Here is a 21,709-nt window from a genome sequence, read left to right on the forward strand (position 1 = left end):
TTCTCCTTGGTTTTTGTAATCATATTCCCATTCAGCACCAGGCCCACATCCTCTAGAACCCTTCCACAGAATCTTTCATGTTATTTAGTTAAAAAAAAATCCATATTTGCATATTTATTAGTGACTATAAATCTGAAATTCTCTTTTTGAAACCATTGGCTGCATGAGAAAGTTCTCACAATTTGTACTGAGGTTTGCTGCTATAGGAGAATATAAATTACAGCAAGATTTTGACATGTTTATTCATAATGAACTCAGCAGGACCTGAAGTTTGCGTAAGTATGGATCTGAGGTTTGACCCTCATTTCACAATATCTGAGCTGCTTCATTAAATATTCTTAATTTTCTGTAGTTAAAATGATTACTTCAATTTACCTCGAAAAGCAACAATTTCAGTTGTTCAGGCTACTTTAATATTTTAAATGTATAAAAAGCAATGATTTTTTTGCCTTAGCTAGGGATTTTTCTAATTCAGCAGAGCACTTTATCATGTATTCATATTTTATAAAGTCAATTTGTAAATTTGGAACCTTCCATTAAAAGAAACTTAGCAGGGCTTTACATTTTGTGCACATCTTCAAAACTTTCCTGAAGAAGAGTGAATGCAGGCTTCTGCTCTTTTTTTGGTTCAGATTACAGAGTAACTGTGTTTACAACAAGACATGATGTGACCTAATGTAGTTTTATTCAATAATTTGCCTTCATTTATTTTAATATAAGCTCTGTAGCCAATGCTCAAATTTTGTTTTGAGTGATTACCAACATTACACTGTTTCTTTTTAAATGATCTCCCCTCAGACTGCAGTTCAGACTTGCACGAACGCATGCTAAGGCAAATGAATAATTCTGCTGTCACCTACTATTACACATGTAACTTTTTGTAACAGTTAGGAAGTTGTATCATGTTCATTATAGTTTCTAAACAGTGTTAAAATTGGCTTAGACTGCTCCAGGACTATCTTGAGAAACAAGTAAAACTTGCACTACCAGAGCTCTGCAGAAGACCAGGCTCACAGTACTTCCCATTCCTTCTAAAAAGCAGTGCTAAATTGAATACCAAACCAATCTTGGAACAAAACCTGAATCATATGTAACTTCTCTTGACTGTACTGGGAGAAAAATTAAAGTCCCACATAACTCAAATAAGAACATTACATGAATACTATTCATAATTAGATAGCAAGGAAATATGCTTTCCCCTAATGAAAAGCAATTGAATTAGTAGCTTCTTAATAATATATCACAGGTGAAAATAAATGAAGACACTGGGAATTTAGTCATTTGAAGCATTCCCGTTCTCAAACATCAAACTATCACCAACAGAGTTATCCAAAGTCTAATCTGACACTGAGCTACTTTAAGGAATATAGATCTTAACTGGAGGACTCCAATAGACACCTTTATCACCTTTCACCTTGGCTTCCCTCCTTGGACCAGGGCAAGGAGACAGCTTTCCTGTCCTAGGTATTGGTCAATCAAACCTTCTTCCCTCTGCCCAATATCTGCTTTTGGTTCAAAGCTTTTATTTGCAATCTACAGAAGGCAACTGGGTTCTTTTTCAAAATGACTAGAGAATGCTTAGCTTTGCAATGACAACCAATGTTGGGTTTTTTTTTTCTGAAGGCAAACAAGTGGTATAAAAACTACAAATAAAAAATTAAGACTGAGAGCTACCACTTGGATTATTTTTAAAACACTGTTAACAGACAAAAGCTGTTCTTGATGTGTGTTTGTAAGAGATCAGAAAACACTTAGAATGTGCATCCTAATAGAAAATAAAGATCAACCAAATCAACTGCTGTTTCCCAGTGTTTAAAGCCTAAGCCCAAAAACACTCCCTGTAGTAGTCCCAGCACTGTGCCATGATGGTGAGGCTGAACTGAACCCCTGCTTCCAGCAGCAAAGTCACCTCTGGAACTGGGAGCTGCAAGCACAGCTGCATCCACCACAAGGTCACACCTGCCTGGGACACAGCACAGGGCTGAAAGGTCAGGGCTAAGGACACTGAAGGGTTTCTGCAGTAACCAAGCACTGGCTGTTTTCACCAGTCACTGTATGCCCTGTTCATACTCTGTTTAACTCTGAAAGAGCTGTGGGTTCACACAAAAAATCTTTTATTCTGTCAAATTTCAAACATGTTGGGAGGGTTAAAAGAGAAAGAACTCCCAAATTCCACACAACCGACACAGCAAATATTGAGACAATATTAAGTAAAGATGCAGAAAACAAGCAGCCTCAAAATTAGTAAAAGTTACCACCTTCTACTCAGCTATGTATCTCTGAAAAAAAAGAACCTGATAAAACAAGTTGCCTTGGAAGTCAACCAGCAAATTCACTAGGAAATCAAGAACCAGAGCCAGGGCCTCCCTCCTTCAGTTAAAAAACTCTGCCTCCAGCAACCCATGATTAAACCCCAAGGGAGGAGTACTTGGACAATAGAGGACAGTGTTAGATCATATGCCACACACCCTCCAAGTATAACTTTCACTTATCCAATCATAAATTAAAAACTTCAAGATGTATTTCTGTGGTATATATTAGGACAACTCCCCTGTCCATCACCACATGAAGTTACTAAGTTCTCACCTTGTTTTGGGAACCTGGGAAACACAATAAAAACCACATATAAAACTCAAGTTACAAACCCTTAAGGGCACCTAATAATTCCAGGAAGACTGACAAAAAGCCCTTTTAAAGCTATTCCACCTGCTAGCCTTTTCAGGTGTTTCGCAAGCTGGGATTCCTCCAAGACTGATCAACAACACTGACAGAGTCTGTAACTTGTCCAGATGGGCTACAGAGGTTGCCAAGACCTTTTCTTAAGCTTTGTTTTTAAATCTTTGTCTCTTATTCCCACATATGACAAATAAGGTCACTCCAGAAAGCAGTACAGAAGATTAGTATTACTTGAGAGTACTTTCCCCTGCCCCGTGAGCACAGGAGAACAAAATACACATCGTTGAGTCAGTGAAAAAGTGTCTATAACAAGATTTTCATAATGATAAATATTCATTAAACTATTTAAATTAGTTGTCTTTATCTTTCAAAGTTACATGGCATTTTTCACCTGTATTAGAAAACAACAAACTGGTTTTCAGGAGCAGAGGAGCCAAACTATTAGCATGATAATCAGATCAAGTAACAGGTAATTGTTTTGAGTAAGCCAAGATTGCAGCCTCTCCTACTTGTTTGGACAATATCAGAATATTGCTGATCAACAAGCAGAAAACAGTATGCACTGGCTGGCTTTCTAGAACAATTTGCAGGCTCCATAGTTTCTTGTTTTAAATGTGGTCTGGCTGACTCTCTTCTTGGATAACTGTGTAAGCCATTTCCTTCACTCGTGTCAGGACAATATCCCATTACTTACATATTCACAATATTCACAACTCAGCTTATGGTATAATGATAATGTTCTACTATTTCTGAAAATAAATAATTGTACAGTTATTCTAAATTCTTCATTTTATATTTTTCTCTTTCATCTTTCCTGTTCAGTATTTTTTTGCAGCACAATTCCCTTCCTTATCCTTTTACCTGTGCATTTCCATCCTGGGATCCTTTTTTCCCCATGCCTGCACATTCTCTGAAGTTCTACCTACTGTGTGATGCTCATATTCCCCACTGGACATTTTTCCCAAGGGATTTCTTTAATGATCATTTAATACTGGAACCTAATAAGATCTGACTCATTTTTTCATTATCAGCTTTTTGTAAATCTTAGGGAATCTTCTAATGTTTAGAGTTGAATATGCAAGGCTTCATCATTTTTAAGATGACAAATTCGACTTAGACTGAGTTTGAAAAAGAGTGTACTGAACTTACCAGGAAATGGATTAATAAAGCCATTTAATTTGTAGGTTTGGAAAACAACAAGTTATGAGGGTTGAGGAATGGGTTTTTGCAACACAATCCAGAATTCTGCTTCACACCTTGTGTAAAGCAGGGCATGCCCATAAAATAAAATAAAATATATTTATTGTAAAAATAATAAATCAAATGGCTACCCTAGTGCATGTAAAGATCTTTGAATGCTGCCTGGATTGAAACACACATTCCCAGGAACCTAAGCTGGCTCTACATTTACATAAGGTAAAATCAGGTACCAATAATGAGCAGAGCAGTCAAGTTCTCTATGGCACCTGGCTCACCTTACTTTGCTTCTGCTGCTCAACTGGTTCACATATATCTGGTCATCTGCAGCATGAGCCTGATATGGGATGACAGCAGCCACAGTGCATGCAGATTGCACAAAAGACTTGACAGTAGAGACAACAACTGTATTAACTGTGAAATTTACACCCAAATTAGTATTTAAAGCTGAAGGAAATTATCTTGTGGACCAATTATTACATACTAGATCATTAACATGGTCACAAATTATATTTTTCATGTTTTTTGTATATTCTTACAGTACTACTAATCTAGCTACCTCCCATATAAACCTACACCAACAAATACTGCCAATTTATTTTAAAACAACATTGGTTTTCCCCCTTGCCTGACCACTATCTACCTCTCAGGCACAACCACCATCACACCTGGAACAGCCACAAACAAATGTTATAGCCATCAAACACAAATTAAAGGTACTTTAACATTGTGTATTACAATGAATACAAACTTTGAAAAAATAGGAAATACTGAAACTTTTTTTTTGCCATTTAACCTAGCTGGAAAAAACTTAATGTAGGCAACTTTATAATGGTTAGATTCTGAGCAGTCTTTTCAGGAAAGCCTTCTTTGTCAGAGCAAAGGGTATACAGAAAAGACATAGGCAATGTTTGAAGAGACTCTTTAAAGGTCCCTTCCAACCCAAACCATCTTGAGATTCCATGGCATAGTCAGCACTGTCACCACTGCTGTATAGAAACACCCAAGGCTTGATTTGCTGGTGAGTGTGAAAGTGGACATGGAGGAACCCCTGCCCCCTGCTCCTGCCTCCTTTCCTCAGTCACATCTGAAACAGGAGAACAGACTCCAGGAGCCCCACTTCTGACTCAGTGCACTCATTTTTACATGGACTGTATTAACTGTGAAATTTACACCCAAATTAGTATTTAAAATGAGTGGATAGCATTTAAATGAGTGGATAGATTTCTCCAAACCCTGATATCCATGAATCACATACAGATGCTGATGTAACAGTGAGAGGGTGTGCCCGGAATTATTAAAAGGGAACCAAATTACAAGAAGAAGACAGGTGAAACTGCTAGAACTCCATTTAGGTAACTGCAAAGAAATATGCATCTCGTGGAACTTCTTCCATTAGAAAAGACAAAGAGACCAAGCACACAGGTAAAGCTGCTCCTTTACAAGCCTCCTATCAAGCAGAAGGAAGAAATAAAAGGAAAACAATTTGTCCACCTGAAAGACAGGGAGACAGGTTGTCCAATTTATGTGTCAGGTCACAAATGGGCAGAAGGGAAGAAAAAAGAAGTTGGGACACCATCAAAATCACAGAAATCACACTGGCAGGCTCTCACTTCCTCTCTCCTTTTAATAACTGTTTCAGCTGCAACAACTACTACATCCTAAAATCCCAAATTACTCCTGGCCATTGCTGTAGAGCAAGTGAGAAGGGCCTTGACATAGCAAAAAGATTAATTTTAGAAAATGACTCAATAAACAAAGTTTATGTCTTTTTGAGAGAAAAAAGGTGCTAGACTGCATTAAACTGATCCAGGCAATTCTTCTTTACTGAAGAATTCAAGATGGCATGAGGATGAGCCAGCAACCTACATACAAAGAAAAAAGCCATCTGAATGTCTATTATAGATGTATGTACTCCTTTACTAGGGGGAAAAAAAAATGGCTGCCTAACAAGCTTTTTAATGGGCTACTTTCAGAGGAAGACATATTTTTCATTACATGATTCCTGGTTAAAGTGGTTTTTGAATAAATGAGTTTCAATATTATTAAACCATGAGAGACACGTGCTCGAGCATTACATTGTTCATGCTCACAAGCAAACTCAGTCAAGTATCACTTTTTCAAAAAATGTAGTCTTTCTAAAAACACATAGAGAACTCCAATAAGGAACTGAATTGTCATAATGTATTGAAATCTAAGAGTTTGGAAACAAATTTTATTGAATTTCATAAATACTTTGGTAGGTTTGTTTTCTTTCTTCATTAAGTAATGCTTAAAGACAGGTATGGACAAGCTAGAGTTTCTGTTACACAACAGCAAGCTCTCATGATAAACTTGATTACAATAACCCTTTCAGCAGTGAACTTCCTCCTCAGCTTTTTTCTTTCAAATAAAAGCCTCACCCTTGCTTCTTTTCATTCTGCACTACTTTTTACCCTGAACAAGTACTGCATGCACCTGCTAAAATGCACAAAAAATACAGAGTTAGGCAGAGAAAAAAGCCCCTCTGATGGATACACACCCACTCCAAAAAAACCTTAAGATTACAAGGTATCTCAAAACACCAGCAGAATAAAGCAGGAATCCCTCCCTGTTTGGGAAGCTAAGTGCAACATAGCTGATTAGCAGGATTTGTATAGTTAGAATTTCATCCCTCACAAAAGATTTGTTTTTATAATAAATAAGAATTAACACCTTCTGTCTGAATTTGAATTCTTTAAATAGTTACCACTGAAAACAAGAAATAAAAAAATCATATGGCAATTAAGGTAACTCAAATTTCAGTCAGGAAAAGAAGCTCTTACACATTAGACCTGAAATATTTTGAGAGTAAGACTTCAGCAAACAGAGGAACATGTCTAAAAGCCAGTCTGATGGATAAGCTTTCCAGGGAAGCAGAAAGCTGTTAACATTCCAGTCCAAACTCTCCAGGAGAAAACAGCAAATATTTTGACCTGCATTTATGAGTTCATGAACAGATTTAGCCAGGAATTACTCTGTCTGAATCAGACCCTAAAATATATATATGCAATCCACCAAAACTTAAAGTGTTATGTACATGTCCATAACTCAGCAGTTTCCTAAGACCTATGTGATGACTTGAAGACATGTGCTTTAGCCAGTAGCAGATTATTAAGGGATACAAAATCCTTTCAAAAAGCCAGTGTGGAAAAAAAACCACAGGCACCATTTTACAGCATTTGGAAAATCTTCAGGTTTCTTCATGACTGTGGCACAAACCCACCCCAGTCCCTCAGGCAGGTGTCTTTGTCCCAGTTTTCCACCTTGGGACAGAGCTGCACAACACCCGCCCTGAAAGCCCAGCCCAGCAGCAGTCTTGTGACCAGGGGGAATGATCAGCATCAAAGGAGGAGAAAGGACCAAATATTCTGCAAGTGAGTTGGTTTCACGTGGCTTGTACTAACGCAGGCTTGAACTCCATAATAAATGAGGAAAAGGAAAAGATTCCAAGCAGCTCCCTACTTCCTGCACGCTGAACTCAGACGCTATCTCGGTTTAGAAACAATATGAGATGAAATTGTAACGACTACACCCTAGAGCATTTATACAGTCTCAGCTAAATGCACGTTCTCTTCAGTAATTCCTAAATGTCATATGCTCAATTGTAAAACTTTAATCAGCATTCAAAGAAATGAAAAGAAGATAGAGTATTAACTTAATCTGTTCACAAATCAGGACCTGTACTTGCTGTTAGGGCCAAAAGAGGACTGCACAGAATTGAGGACTGCTTAAAAATATTAAGGGTAAAGTGCAAAACCCCTTGAGCTGCAGTCCCCGTCAGCCCAGGAGCTCCCCCATGACCTACAATTTATTTATTCTTACATGGCTTTTCATGTTTCTCTTCTTGCTACATTCCTAGGCCAGGCTTCTTGCAAGTGTTCCTGCTTCCTCCTGGCATTGGGATCATCACTACTACTCAACAGTAAGGAATTTTACATTGTGAGTTATTAAACAAGCAATTCCTTTATAGTTCCTCCATCAAAACAACCCAAAAGGTCACTAGAAAAATACAAGCTATTTTTCAAATAGCAAAGTTTTGCTTAAGAAAAATGTGTCATATTTACTGCTTAGAATTCTTTGGTGTAGGCTAAACATACCCCTTTTACGCAATGATTTTGTGTACTTTTACCATTTAATCATTCCTCAACATTTTTCAAGTTGAATAAGAAACACTCTGAGATCTGTAAATGTGAAACTTTATCAGACCATATTTAGTTCACTTAACTTAAAGGCTTGAACTATAACTTTAAAAGAGTTGTTCTAAGATAACTAGTTAATGAAAAATGAAGTTTTATGATCTTTAAAAAAGTCTCCCCAGAACACAAAACCCACAAACTGAAAGCTTAACTGAAACCCCAGAACAAAACAAAAAAAGTGACTGTACCACATCAATCAAAATAATCTATTTAACCTTGCACCCAGAAGCGAGCAAGCAAAATGTGCAGGGATAAATTTAAGAACCAAGCAAGCCACAACACTACCAAACATCTGTCCAGCTTTGTACCTTTTGTGGCTGACTCAGCAGTGAGATCTCACTATTCTTTTGTTCCAGATCTCTATTCCTCCATGACATTTGTACAGTCAGCATCTGGCCCTTTTAACATCCAGAGCATCATTTAAGGCAAGGAATTTCACCAGTTACCCACAAAACGTATGAAGCCACATCTGCTGCTGTTTGATTCTGAACCTGTAAACCAGCAACCTCTGCTGACACCTCCCAGTCCTTGAATTGGAAGAGACATTGAACAATTGCCTCCTGAACATGTTCTACAAACTACCACCACATCTTCCTCTTAGTCACCTCTTCTCTAGGTTGAAAGATAAGTAGATAATATTAATTGTTTCTTGTAAGAAAGTTGTCTCTGTTTGATAATGCTTGTTGTGACTCTGTACCTCTCAGTTCTTCTGCAACAAAAGGGTAAGAAAAGCAAAACAATCAAATCTCTGTATAGTATTTAAGATACAGTACATTGTAGATTCATACATTAACATAAATTTTTTCCATCTCCATTCTTCATTAGATGTCAGGAGTTATTAGAAAATAACTTTAATGTAGCTGGGCTATAACAACTGTGTGTTCAAAAACTGCATCATAAAGGGATTACAGAAACCTGTATCATTAAAATCACACAGGTATTTAAACTAAGGCTGCTACCTGAACATAGCAGCATTGATAACACCAGCTTTCAGAGAACACTGCAAACCAATTTTTCTTTACTTAATACTATTTTTTCCACCTAGAATAAAGATATTCATGTTAGCTGTTGGACAAGAATGAAGTCTGAGAAATTTCAAGCAGTATTTCTCCATCTGTATTCTCATAACTATGAAGCTACAAGATTATATATCTCAGTAGATGCAACAAGGGGAATATTTGACTTGCTCCAAACTGCTCACACAGAATCCAGAATTTTATTAAGGAAAAAAAAGAGAGGAAAAATGAAAAAAACAAAGATTTAACAGAATGATGAAAACTAAGAACTTGCAGGTATATCTTTGTTTACACTGGATTTTTTTGTCAAAATTATCATTCTTCTTTAAAAATTCCTTCTGCCTCTGTAAGTAATCTTTGCATGTATCAGCAATATGCATTTTACTTTTTCTTACATGGTTAATTCATCAAAAATGGTCAGCACACCATTTTATTTAAAAAACCATCTTCAGACTAGAAAATTGTTTAACTTGCCACTAGCACAGCATTGTTATCATCTACCAAATTAGCAACACTAAAACAGTCACCAAACATTATAAATAATTTCCACAATAACAATTTCAGTACAATGTCCTCACACAAAATTCACAACACGAAAGTATACAGAGAATTTCACTCCTTAGACAATGGGACAAGAAACATAAAGCCTCAGAACAGTGATTCACTTCACCTGTCCCTCCTAGAAGAGTACTATAATTAGGAGACTAAGTCCACACCCACAACTAAAGAAACACCAGCACTTATGAAATACTCTACAGTTTATGAACTTCTATTCACATACTCAAACTCTGTAATGAAGCAAATTCTAATCCTTTGCTTTTAAGTTGATGAAATTACAGTACCATAAATAGCATCTTTGATATAAAACATTAAAAAAGAATGAACTATCATTTGCTGTATGAAAGCACTCAGCCACATTCCATTCAATTTAGGGTACAAACCAAGGAATTACAGGAGAAAACTGAAGGGACGCATTAGCCTGAAGAGCAAGACAAGTACCTATATTTTTACTGATGCCAAAAACAGTCATAGTGAGATTTCCAAGGATCTTCAGTGGTCAATATTACAGTTTCATATTAATTTATGCCTTGACCTATGAGCAGAGCACTCTACAGATTTCTAAGTAGCACCATCCCCTCTGCTTTTCCCTGAGCACTTCATGGTTCAAGGATAGAACTCATTCCTCCCTGTGGTACAATGAGGGTCACCAGTGATCTTTTATTAAGGGAGAAGATTATTAATTCCTTCAGTTTGAAAAGAATGATGAAAAAGTCCTTAGGCTTTGTTTTCAAGCTTTGCAAACCTGCACAGACCTCCAGAAGAGCTGAGTGTAGGCAAGAAGAGAGAAGTACCAGTACTCTAATAACAGTCCCTCTGCTAATCTCTATCCTTCCTTGCTATCTAGACTTATGTGATCTAATGAAAATACTCAGTAACTGAGAGAGCAGACACTTTTCAAAGCTTCCCAGGGAAGATCCTATCTAAGTTTATACACTTCAAACACAGTAAAATATCTGTGATATGCTTCTGACTGCAGGAAACAAAACAAAAGCAGCTCAAGGTATCTAAACCAAAATGCAAACAAGAGTTTCCAATGTGAATAAGACAAGCAATACACCTAGATACAGGAGTGATAGTTTCCTTGTGTTATTAGGTACAGTAAATCAAAGAATTAGTTTTCAATAAACCCATAACACTGATGCTACTTCTGGTCAGAACACAGATAAATTATTCAACCAATCCCAGCAGCATATTTTACAAGAACCCCCTCACACTTTGTAACAACCTGGTAGAGATTATTAGAAATTACTGGGGACTGAGTGCCAAGTTATTTCTAAAATTGAGCCATTATGCTCAAAAGCTAAGGACTAACCAATTCCTGCTTTTGCCTATATATGGCAGGTCAAATCACAGAGCAACTGTCTTCCCTTAATCCATGAGAAACCCTCAATTTTTATGTTTTCCTCCAGGCTACCTGACAGTTCTTCTGCCCCCAACATTCACAGGGAAATCAAAATCAGGAGGCGTCTTAAATTACTTAAACTTTTCAGCCAAATTTACAAAACAAAATGGCTTTTACTATGCTTGAACAAAGCTGAATTGATTCACATACATTTTTGTGGCACATCCCCATGTAATTCAAAGTAGCTTTGCTGAGCTACTGAGTTGTTGGACGGTCACAAGGCACAAAGTGGTTATATGGTGCAAGTATTAACAACCATATTCTGATTGTAATATTGCCTGTAATGAAGAGAATGAGAGAAAGGATACAAATGTGAGGCTCCATATCTTTAACCCATCTGCAGTAGTGAAACTCTGGAACATATAATCATATTGTAACTTAAATGATTAACACTACACGTCATTTATAATGTGGAAGACAAGTCCCACATGGGGTAGTACTGCACAAGGATATAAGTCCTGAGTTTAACTTGCCAAGTTTTTCTCAAGTAGACCTTTCCAAATACAGTCCTGGTAGGTCACTACATTCCCAGACAGATCTGCCATACTCCTTTTATTGTGGGATAATTGGATAAAGGGAAAATCACCAAAAAAAGATCCCCCTTTTAGAAGCAAGGGGAGGCATTTGATTGCACTGCTCAGAGACATATCCTAGATAAAAAAAAAAAAGAGACAAGAAACTACAGATATTCTGCAATGAAACACAATGTAAAGGTGGTTAAGTTGTAAGCACCAGGGAAACTTAAAACCCAAACAACCCAAAAATCTTGAATTTCAATGCCACAGGTAAATAGGTATGTCATGAAATAGGAAGAAAAGCAAGACTGTGCTATAACTAGAAAAAGAATACGAATCCATTGCATTAAAATCACAGGTAAGAGAAAAATTATGTCTGCAAAAAGTAAACCACTATCTGATAAAATGGAGTATTTTACAAAGGAGAGGCCCAGATAATTTACACACAAGAAGCTTCAAGGAAATAACTGAGGAGTTCTCTGAAAAACAAATGTTGTTTTTTAAATAATCTTAAGAAATTTTAAACATCAAAGGGCTCTTCACTTTATTATGCAGTATTTAAAAAAATGTAAAAGGGGAGATTCAGGAACTGTAGAATGATTAGCTTGGCATGGATCCTGAACAAATTAATACTATGGCAATGGGAAAAACAGAAGCTAAAAATATCCTGCCAGTCAAGCAACTTTTGTAAGGTCAGGAGAGGAGAGGAGAGAGTGGACTGAAGCTCCAGCTCCCATAAGAAGCTGATCTGAAAACCTTTTTCCTTTTTCACAGTAAAGTCAAAGGGGAGCCAAATCAAAATTACCACTAAGTCTCACTGGAAGAACGTAACTCATACTTTAATCAAAACTCAAGAGCTGCTCTGCAGGAAACAGCATCATGAAGAACAAAGCTGCAAAACAGAAGCATGCTTGATTTGCTAGCAAAGGAACAGCCTGGCAAATTCATCTCAGAAATCAGATCTCTCATATCATCATCAGAAGTGAGACTGAAGCTGACACAGAAAAATGGGTGACAGAAGGATTAGTGCTAGAGAAACATGGATACCAAAGTGCTGCCAAGAATAAAACCAAGCAACATTTTAAAAATGGAAGAGAAGAACAAAAAGAAAATACAAACTATAGAATACTGTAAAAGAAGAAACAAAAGAGTTGGAAAGTTTCCAGGCAGAATAGAGAAGAATGATCATCTCTCACATTCTTCAGGGAAACCTTTCATTCCTAAATAAAAGAGGAAAGAAATTTACTAATCCAAGCTAGGGAGGGTGTGTGTGTAAATGCATAAGAGCAAGGTATGTACTCCTCCAACACAAATAAAATAAAACCAAAGCATCATACAGAACAAAACACTTCACGCTCAACTGGCATATTCTCAAAAGAGCTGAAGACTTCCAGTCCACTTCATAAATACATTGTAACATCTACTTCAACACCTATCACAGGACACCTTTAGGGAATGAAAGCCTTGCATGAATTATAGAGCACAAACATTTGTTTTCAAACTGCTCAATTTTCCATCAAAGCCAACATCAGTTCATAATGGAGCATTAATTAAAAGTCCTTATTTAACAGAACACAACTGAGCTGCCCAGAGCTACTGGCCTAATCCAGCACAGAAAGAAACAAAATTTTAATGTAGAACGATAAGCTATTAAACCTGAAAGAAACAAGGTATCAGCAAGAAGGTAAGAACAATAAGCTTTCCAGTTAGGTGGGATAAAAGGGAAAAAAAATCATGGCATGTGAGTTTGAGTTTCACGACCCATTTCTCTTGTCCGCAACAGTGATTTATGACTAGCAGAGTATATTTCTGCTGCTTTAGCAGGATGCATTCAAGAATTTTCCACAGGCAAAGGTAAGGAAGAATGCTAACATCATTCTTAGCTGGAAGTTTGGAAAGTGTTTCTGTATCATGGAAAATTCTGAGGAGTAACACTAAGAGTCATTTAAGAATCAAGACATCGAGGGATGGAACAAGACATCGAGGGATGGAAATAGGCAAATTAGAGCAGAATTCAAACTAAACAGTGCTTCTGTTAATCTAAGTTGGAAGTTGCATGTGTAAAAAGAAACAAAAAAAAGCTATACTAAGACAATCAAAAAGTAGTATAGATGGTAATTTTGTCATGCTGGCAAGGTCAAATCTTTTTAAGTAAGTACATTCCTTGTTACAGGCAGCAATACTCCGGATTATACAAAAAAACAAACAAAAAACATCAAAAAAGAGAGGAAGGAATTGAATTACAGAAAAAAAGGGAAGAATTTTTAAGATACAGATTCCTAGGCAGCAAGGTGTTTCAACAACACTGTCAACACTAAAACATTCAGTGTCCTTGTAAAACCTGTGGATTTAGAATTGTGCAGCTACTTCCACCTAAGAGAAAGGGAAGGGGAAGGGGGAATGGAGAAAGGCTTATAGAGAGAAGCCATTCTGTGACCACACTCCAGGGCAGAAGAAGTGGCAAGGATAATTCAGGAAATACCCATTCTTTTTGTCTTCAGGGACAAGGTGGTAGACAGGTCTGAACAGAATTCAACTAACCCACCAAGCTCAACTTCCTCCAGGCCCCCCCATCCCTGGGGGAAAAAAAGAGATCCTTAACTCATTTCTTCCTAAAGTTTTCTTTTAAATTTGGAGAAGAGATTGAGAGAAGGGAACTTCTCTGAGGTCCCACATCATGCTCCTTGCCAAGTCCAGATACTTGAGCATCCAGAGACAATCACTTCCAAAGCTCTTTAGCACAAGAGGATCTGAAAGATGCTTATGAGACTACACCTATCCTGCTGCACACAGCACATACTCCAAAGTGACGTGGTTGTTATCTTCAGTACTTTAGTAAATCATGTTGCCCAACATCCATGGGAGTGACCTGCTTACCTATATATATACATATATTTAAATTTGTATGTGCATGAAGAATGTGAGAATCAAAGCATTACTTTTGGACATTAAAAAAAACTCCACTTACAATGCATTAAAGGTAAAATACACTGAAAAATAGTGTGTTTTATAAAAGTAATGAGAGCTAAAGGTAAATTTGAGGAAGGAAAGCATAACCAACTTTTAAGCCCAAGAAAATAATACTTGAGAGATAATTTGGTATATAATCCCAAGTCAAAAATGCATGGCAAGACAGACCTATGGCAAAGACAACTTGTTGACAGCTCAAGGCAAAAGGGATGTTTTAATCAATTTTGTATAAGGATCAAGATAAATCCTTAAAAGCAAAGTGAAGGATGTGTATCTTAAAGATATATCCCTACTTCATGCAGAAATAAAAGAGGGAATTTGTGTGCAGACAGATTATATCAATAAAATAATACAAGCTGAAAACAAATTATCCAGTGAACTTTATATATACACTACTAATAATTTACAAACACATTTTAACTCCTATACTAATGGGTTTTAAAAGAAATAGATATCCTAAAATTCCAGATATCCTATGTGCATTAAAAAGGGAACAAAGGTGACTTCCACCTAAAGCAGAAAAGATGACTGCACTTATCAAAGATGTATTGGGTACTGGCACTAGCCTTAGGATGAGCAGAGATCTACTGTACTTAATTTGCAAACACAAGGAAAAAAATCCTTCACCTCCTGCACAGAACAAAACCAAACACTTAGGTATCTTACTCTTCCTTCATACATACAAAAAGATTTTAATTAAATGGAATAAGAATACTTGTTTTAGAAAAAGGAAATTTTGCTTTTCCTTCCTTGTACTGGGAAGTTAGAACTTCTGAACAGAACAGGAGCACCTTGCTGCTGCTGTTGTTTGCCCTGTTAACCCTCTCATTGTACCTTTAGGTAAACCTATTTTCCAAGGGCTAATTTCTAATATACACATGATTTAATAGAGGAAGGGATAAATAAGATTACTAATAAAGTAAGAGCTTAGAAAATTGACTTGGAACAATGGAAAGATAAATACATATGGAAGATAAACAACTAATTTTTTCTCAAAGATCTTCTATAAAGTACTTTTATCCTTCAGACAACACTTTTGAGTAGTACTTCTCTCCAGCTAGGCCCTGACACCTGTCTAACAGTTATACATCATGATTAAAGATAGTACAGAGAGCTGGAGGCTCCTTTTCTCTTTATGAGACAGTCATGCTCAAAGCTCTCACACTTCTGGACAGAAGTGTTCAGATATAACCATACCTTTGTGGCAGCTATTTTAAATAAAGTTCAGTTTTAGCAGAATGAAGAATTATGCCATTCTTGTTAGCTGTTCCACCACCAAAATATGAAGGGCCTATTTGCCACCTACACTGAAAAGGTGGAACAGAATACAAGGCATTCTTGAGGTTGGAAGGGACCTCTGGAGACCATACATGGAGTCCAACACCTCTGCTGAAGCAGGATCAACTGCAACAAGCTGCTCAAGACTGTGTCCCATCAGGTTTTGTGTACCTCTGAAGACAGGGACTCCACAGTGGTCCAGGGCTGCCTGTTCCAGCACTCAATCACCCTTAAACAGTGAAAAAAATTAATATTCAAATGGAATTTCCTGTTTTTCAGTTTGTGCCCTGTATTTCAGTTGGGTACTGTCCTTCTACTGCACACCACCAAGAGGAAAGCCCAATGCCATCCTCACTCCTCCCTGACAGACATTTATACACATTACTGACATTGCCCCCAGCCTTCCCTCCTCAGTGAAAAACCCCCAGCTCTCAGTCTCTCCTTGTACAGCAAATACTGCAATCACCTCTAACTGCTAAACAGGATGCAACACAAGGAAAAACTGTCAGTGATACAGACTCCATTCCTAAACTACACAACAGAGAAATTTATCACAGATGGGAAGCCTGAAACTTGTCCCATTCCTTGCATATGGAAAACTATTACTAAGTGACAAGTTATAAAAAACCCCTTGAGCATGTACACATACACATACCATTACACAGAAAGCAGGTGACTCACTTCATAATAACGTAGCATTTACTAAGACCTGTAACAACTTCAACCTTGCACAAATTCAGCATATTTTGAGTATGTGGGAAATTGCTACTAAAAAAAGTCTTTAAGTCCCTGAGAATATTTATATACAAGATGAGCCTCATCAAGTTAGGCTTCATCTGCACTTAACTGATAAAGTGATATTTAGTATGATTCAAATCCTTCAAGTTACTACAACAAAATTACTTCTTGATTCAAATTTGGGGTGCAAAGGACACAACTAAGCACACTAAAAATCTGTTCAAAATTAAAAAGGAGACATATGGAATAGTCCTGTCAGTTATCAATATTTTGGAACATGTTTGCAGCTTATATTTACCAGACTTGAAGTACAACAATAATGGCATTAGAGCAACTTACACACCTGGTTACAACAGCCATAATACCAAGGTTTTTAAGATAATTGTCGACAAAATATTCAATACAGAGCAAAGCAGAAAAGAACGTAAGCTATATTTTCAGAATGGAGTATTACAGAATCTCATTTCCTGCTCCAAGACAATAACCTCATCTCCTGAATTTCTCAAAACTCAGATGCCAAAACTAGACACAGTAAGACATTGGTAATCTCAGTGCTGCAGTGAGAAACATGAGATGTAGGAAAGAGCTAATAAGAATTTTGCAATTATCAACCTCATGATGTAGTAAAAAAAACATTAAAACTAAATACAACTGAGCATATGCCTTACTAAAGTAACATTGAAGGTAGAGTAAGGAACAAGGAGCAGATATTTCTAAAAAGAGGAAGCCACAATAATAATGGAGTGGCTGGAAAACAAATGGTACAGTAAGCCTACAGAACTACACCTATATATCTCAGTGAAAACACAGTTAAGAGATTACCTGGTTAGTGTGAATATCTACTAATGCTTTGGAAATGAAGGGAGTAGCCCTATCCTAAAAGGAAACAGTAGGATCCTCCAAAGGAAACTCATCTCCTCTCGGAGAACCAGTTCTCCCACTTTCAGGTATGCTACAAGCTTTACAGTTGCAATTCACAAAATAAAAACTCATGCAGAAGATGAAGGCAAAGAAGGACAAAGACTTAAAACCAAGTTTATACTCATATTTCAACCTAACATATTTTCTGTTAAGGAAATTTCTAAGACAAAGAAATCAAAAGCTTTTATATTAAATTTATCTCCTGATTTTTAGAAGTTGAGGTCATAATTCTCATTTATCCAGACAGGAAAGCAGTAACACAAACCCAAAAATGCTAAAACTTCTGAAGGTTCACAACCCCTGAACAACTCATGATCTGTTGAATATAAGCTATATATTAGAGAGTGTTAATGTTACTAGCAACATCATCAGTGAGGGCTTGGCAGAATTGCTGCTTTCTGTTCTTAAAAGCTAAGATTTTATTTGCACACTTCAAAAATCCATAATAAATTATCTGCAACAGAAATGTCATTGGGCAATTGTTACAATACATAAGAATCATAACAAGGGAAACTAAATTTCACTCAAGACTGTCCATTACTATTCAGTTCCAAGAAGAGCTGTATTCCCTTACATAGATTTTAGGTTTGATATATTTCAATCAGTACAGCAAGGAACAGAACAAGGGATAGCATTTAAACCATATTTTATTAAAAGAATATGGAATTGCAAAAAAATTCAATAGCTATTTCAAATAAGCACCAAAAGGGATAATATATGGCCATTACACTTGAAGCTTAATCCTGTTTCTGAGTGTTTTGAGAGCAGTTCTGAATACCCTTTTCTCCACAAGTACTTATTGATTTCATTCTAACTTAGGTAATCAGTATAATAAGACTGGTTAAAGATTAAAGCACTCCAAGTCACAGAGTGCACTAGGTTCTGCCAGGCTCCAATACTGTGAAACATGAACTGTATTATATAACAATAGATTTAATCAATTTACTAGTACAGTGACCAAAATAATTAAAATACCACTAAATAACTAGGTTTTGGTTGGGGTTTTTTTAACTTTTCCTTTAAGAAAAACATTACCTCTACACAAAAGATCTTAAGATCAAGTCCACATAACTTCATTTTCTCTGGAAAATGCTGGAAAACATTCATATATGGAATATGCCCTTCAACAACAAACCTGCATTAAAAAAAAAATAAAGACCAAATCAAAATAATATATAAGGTAACAAATTAATATGTTTATTATAAAATTAATATACAAATCACATTTTGATTTGAAATAACATCAGTATTATGCTACCTAAGCAATTCAACCTGAAGTTGCACACTAGAAATGTCCACAGAACAAAAACCAGTTCAATCATTTAACAGGCTTTTAAGTTCAGGCTGAGATGTGACTGACAAATGATAACATCATGGCAGTAAGCATACAATCAACAAGCTTGCATGGAGTTTGTTCTACACATTCTTCAACTACTGCATTTCTTGAACTGCTTTAAGCCTCCTTTGAATGGCATGATTTTTTTTTCAAAATTCTCAAGCTTTAAGTAAATTTTACTTTTAAAACACAGACTTTCTGCTGGAGGAGTTTGAATCGGATAACACGATAGGGAAGAAAATCACAGAATGATGAGCGGATACACAGAACTGAAGCCACATTACTTACATTTCTATGATGATACTTTTCAAAAACAGGATTACTGAGGGATAAATAGAAATTGTTTTGTATACTAATAAATAAAAATAGTTTAATTCTTATTTGCACACAAATAATGCATCTTTGTTGTTAAAAACTGGTTTGGTAAATGGTTGACAGTATTATTTGATATTTTTCTTGAAAACACACACACACATATATATATGTAAAAGATGAGACTTAAGAACAGATACCAATAAAAAGCCACCACTACACCAAACCCCTCCTCTTATCCAGCATCTTAGCAGACACCCACAATAGGACAAGCAAGCATTGAACAAGCACACATCCTCACAAGGCAACACACCCATTCCACACTAAGGCACACTGGTAGTCTCCCATAGGACTAAGCTAGAAATGCCTTCCCATCTCCTCTTCTCCAAACCAATTTTGTTAAAAGAGTACATTAAACCTGAATAAGTTAACATTACAAACAGAGAAGACTCTAATATCAGGACTGAAAACAATTTTCTTCCCTGCTGATAGTGTTATCTCTCTGATCTTGCTACATAGATTAGTAACTTCTTGATCTACAAATATTTAATGTCCCTTCTGAGCCTACAGCAATTCACAAGCTCACCTGCTACCTCCCTGTTCTGTGCCTCATCACTATTTGTTCCATGTTATGTAGCGTGTATCTACTGAAGTTGACTAAAATTCTGTTTAAAGCTAGTTACTGCAAAGTTTACAGTTACAGTCTACTTTTTTTTAAACCAGTCTTATCTGAATGTTCAGTTTAATTGAAAAAATTAGTTAAACCCAGAATTAAAATAAAAAAGTGCATTTCATGATTGAAACTGTCTCATATAGTTAGAATAATTTATAATGATTCCTGAAAAATAACAGCAATATGAAAAATCATATTGCCCAACAGCCTTTGTTCCAAAGCTTTAAGTGAAGAAGTAACAGGTGCACAGTCCTTTTTAATCAAATGGTGCAATGATCATTTTGCAAGTGAAATTTCAGTAGCTTTCCTCAAGCAGCAGCAACAGCATTTCCCCCCCCGAGTGGAGATGCGCGCTGAGCTCTCATGAGGTTGCTCTCCCAAGCAGCCCCCATTGCCGCTCCTCACCGCCCTGCCTGAGCAGCTGCCACATGTGTTCTCAGCCCCTTTTAGCCATCCACTACACTGAGGAACAGAAGCTTCAGGTATGGTCTCACAAAGTTGATTGAGCCAAACTAAAAGCTCAACACAACTAGCAGGATCTCCCTCCTTGTGAACCAGCCAGGAGCTGCTGTTGCTGGTCTCTTCCCCAAACCTAAATCACAAGAGCAGCAGAAAACCACCTGTTACCCTGTTGCCAGCAAGGCTTCTTTCATCATCTAACAACTGTGGAGAGGCTCACAGATGGCTCTGCAAGTGAAACAGTTGCCAGAGGGAAGGGGGGGCATGACACAGGCAGGAGTAAAGGGAAGCAGGACCTTCCCCTTTCAGCAGCAGTGATGCATTACTGGCTCAGCTGATGATAAGCTTTGGCTGACACACGCTAAGGCACAGTCACACCATCAGCTGTCAGATATGAAGGCGAGGAACCAAGGCACTGAGAGCAGCAAACGCCTGAGCCAGCAGAGCAGCAGTTGGAAGAGCACAGAATCAGGACCTTGTCTCGGGTGTGGTGTGGTGGTGATGTAGGCAAACCACCCTCACAGCTTGCTGCCTCTGAGATGGGAATCCCACCCTCCTTCAGTCCCCTGCCACACATTCCTCCCTGCTGACAAAAGCACCTGTGTGACTTCTCAGAGCATCAGACTGGAATTAGTCTCTTCAGGGTTTCACTCCAACAGACTCAGATGACTGCAGGAACATTACTGCCAGCACAAGGTAGAAAGGGACAGCAGTGAAGCACTAAAATGTCCAGTGAACCTTTCTTTTACAAAATTTATCTTTTCTAGATCTACTTCTTTCACCCAATAAACCATAAACCACATGAATGCTAGCATCCATGGCAAGAGAAACAACAGGAATGTTTATGCAAGACCACGGCATCAAATACTTGGAGCACCTTAAACTGATGCTGGAACCCCATCCCTACACTGCAAGAAACAAGCAGTTTCCACCAATTTTTTTTTGTTTTAAAAAAAGTTTTCACTAATTTGGTTGTACCAAATCAAAGCACTGCAACTGTTTAAAAGTTAGATCTTTTCTATCTTAAAATTGTCTCCAGAAAAAAAAAAGAGAATGCTCTTTCTTCTCAGGTTAAAAGTTGTTTTTACATTCTAAAAATACAGCACAAATACCCTGTTGTGAATAGAATGTGCTGATGATGCAAATTTTAACCCTTATTCCAGAAATACAAATCTGGAATAGCACTTCAGAACAGTTTCTTTTGTCTGCTGTTCCTCCAAACCTTTCATTTAACAGACAGATGGTCAAAACACCTGTAGGACTATGTTCTGTCAGGGAGGTGCTTGAAAACTTGGCTGGCAGATGCAGTACACAGTCCATGTTCTTTTAATTACAGCAGCAACATACATTAATAAGGCCCAAGTATGAAAAAAATCCTCGGTCCTCAGCATGCTAGAAGGAAGTGATGCATTTGTTAAAGCCACAGTAATGCCACAAA

General features: G+C 37.1%; 1 protein-coding gene across 1 annotated transcript in view; it reads right to left on the reverse strand.

The window, feature by feature from the left end:
- TAF1B (TATA-box binding protein associated factor, RNA polymerase I subunit B) overlaps nt 1–21,709 on the reverse strand; it is a 45,796-nt gene that overhangs the window by 13,020 nt on the left and 11,067 nt on the right. Inside the window, exon 8 of the mRNA XM_054280471.1 lies at nt 18,527–18,626. Within this exon, the coding sequence (XP_054136446.1) occupies nt 18,527–18,626 (100 nt within the window). The remainder of the gene's footprint in view (nt 1–18,526; nt 18,627–21,709) is intronic.

Source organism: Melozone crissalis, unplaced genomic scaffold (assembly GCF_028551555.1).
Source record: "Melozone crissalis strain CALT ecotype California unplaced genomic scaffold, PUWL_Pcris_2 ptg000027l_1, whole genome shotgun sequence".
Classification (NCBI taxonomy): Eukaryota; Metazoa; Chordata; class Aves; order Passeriformes; family Passerellidae; genus Melozone; species Melozone crissalis.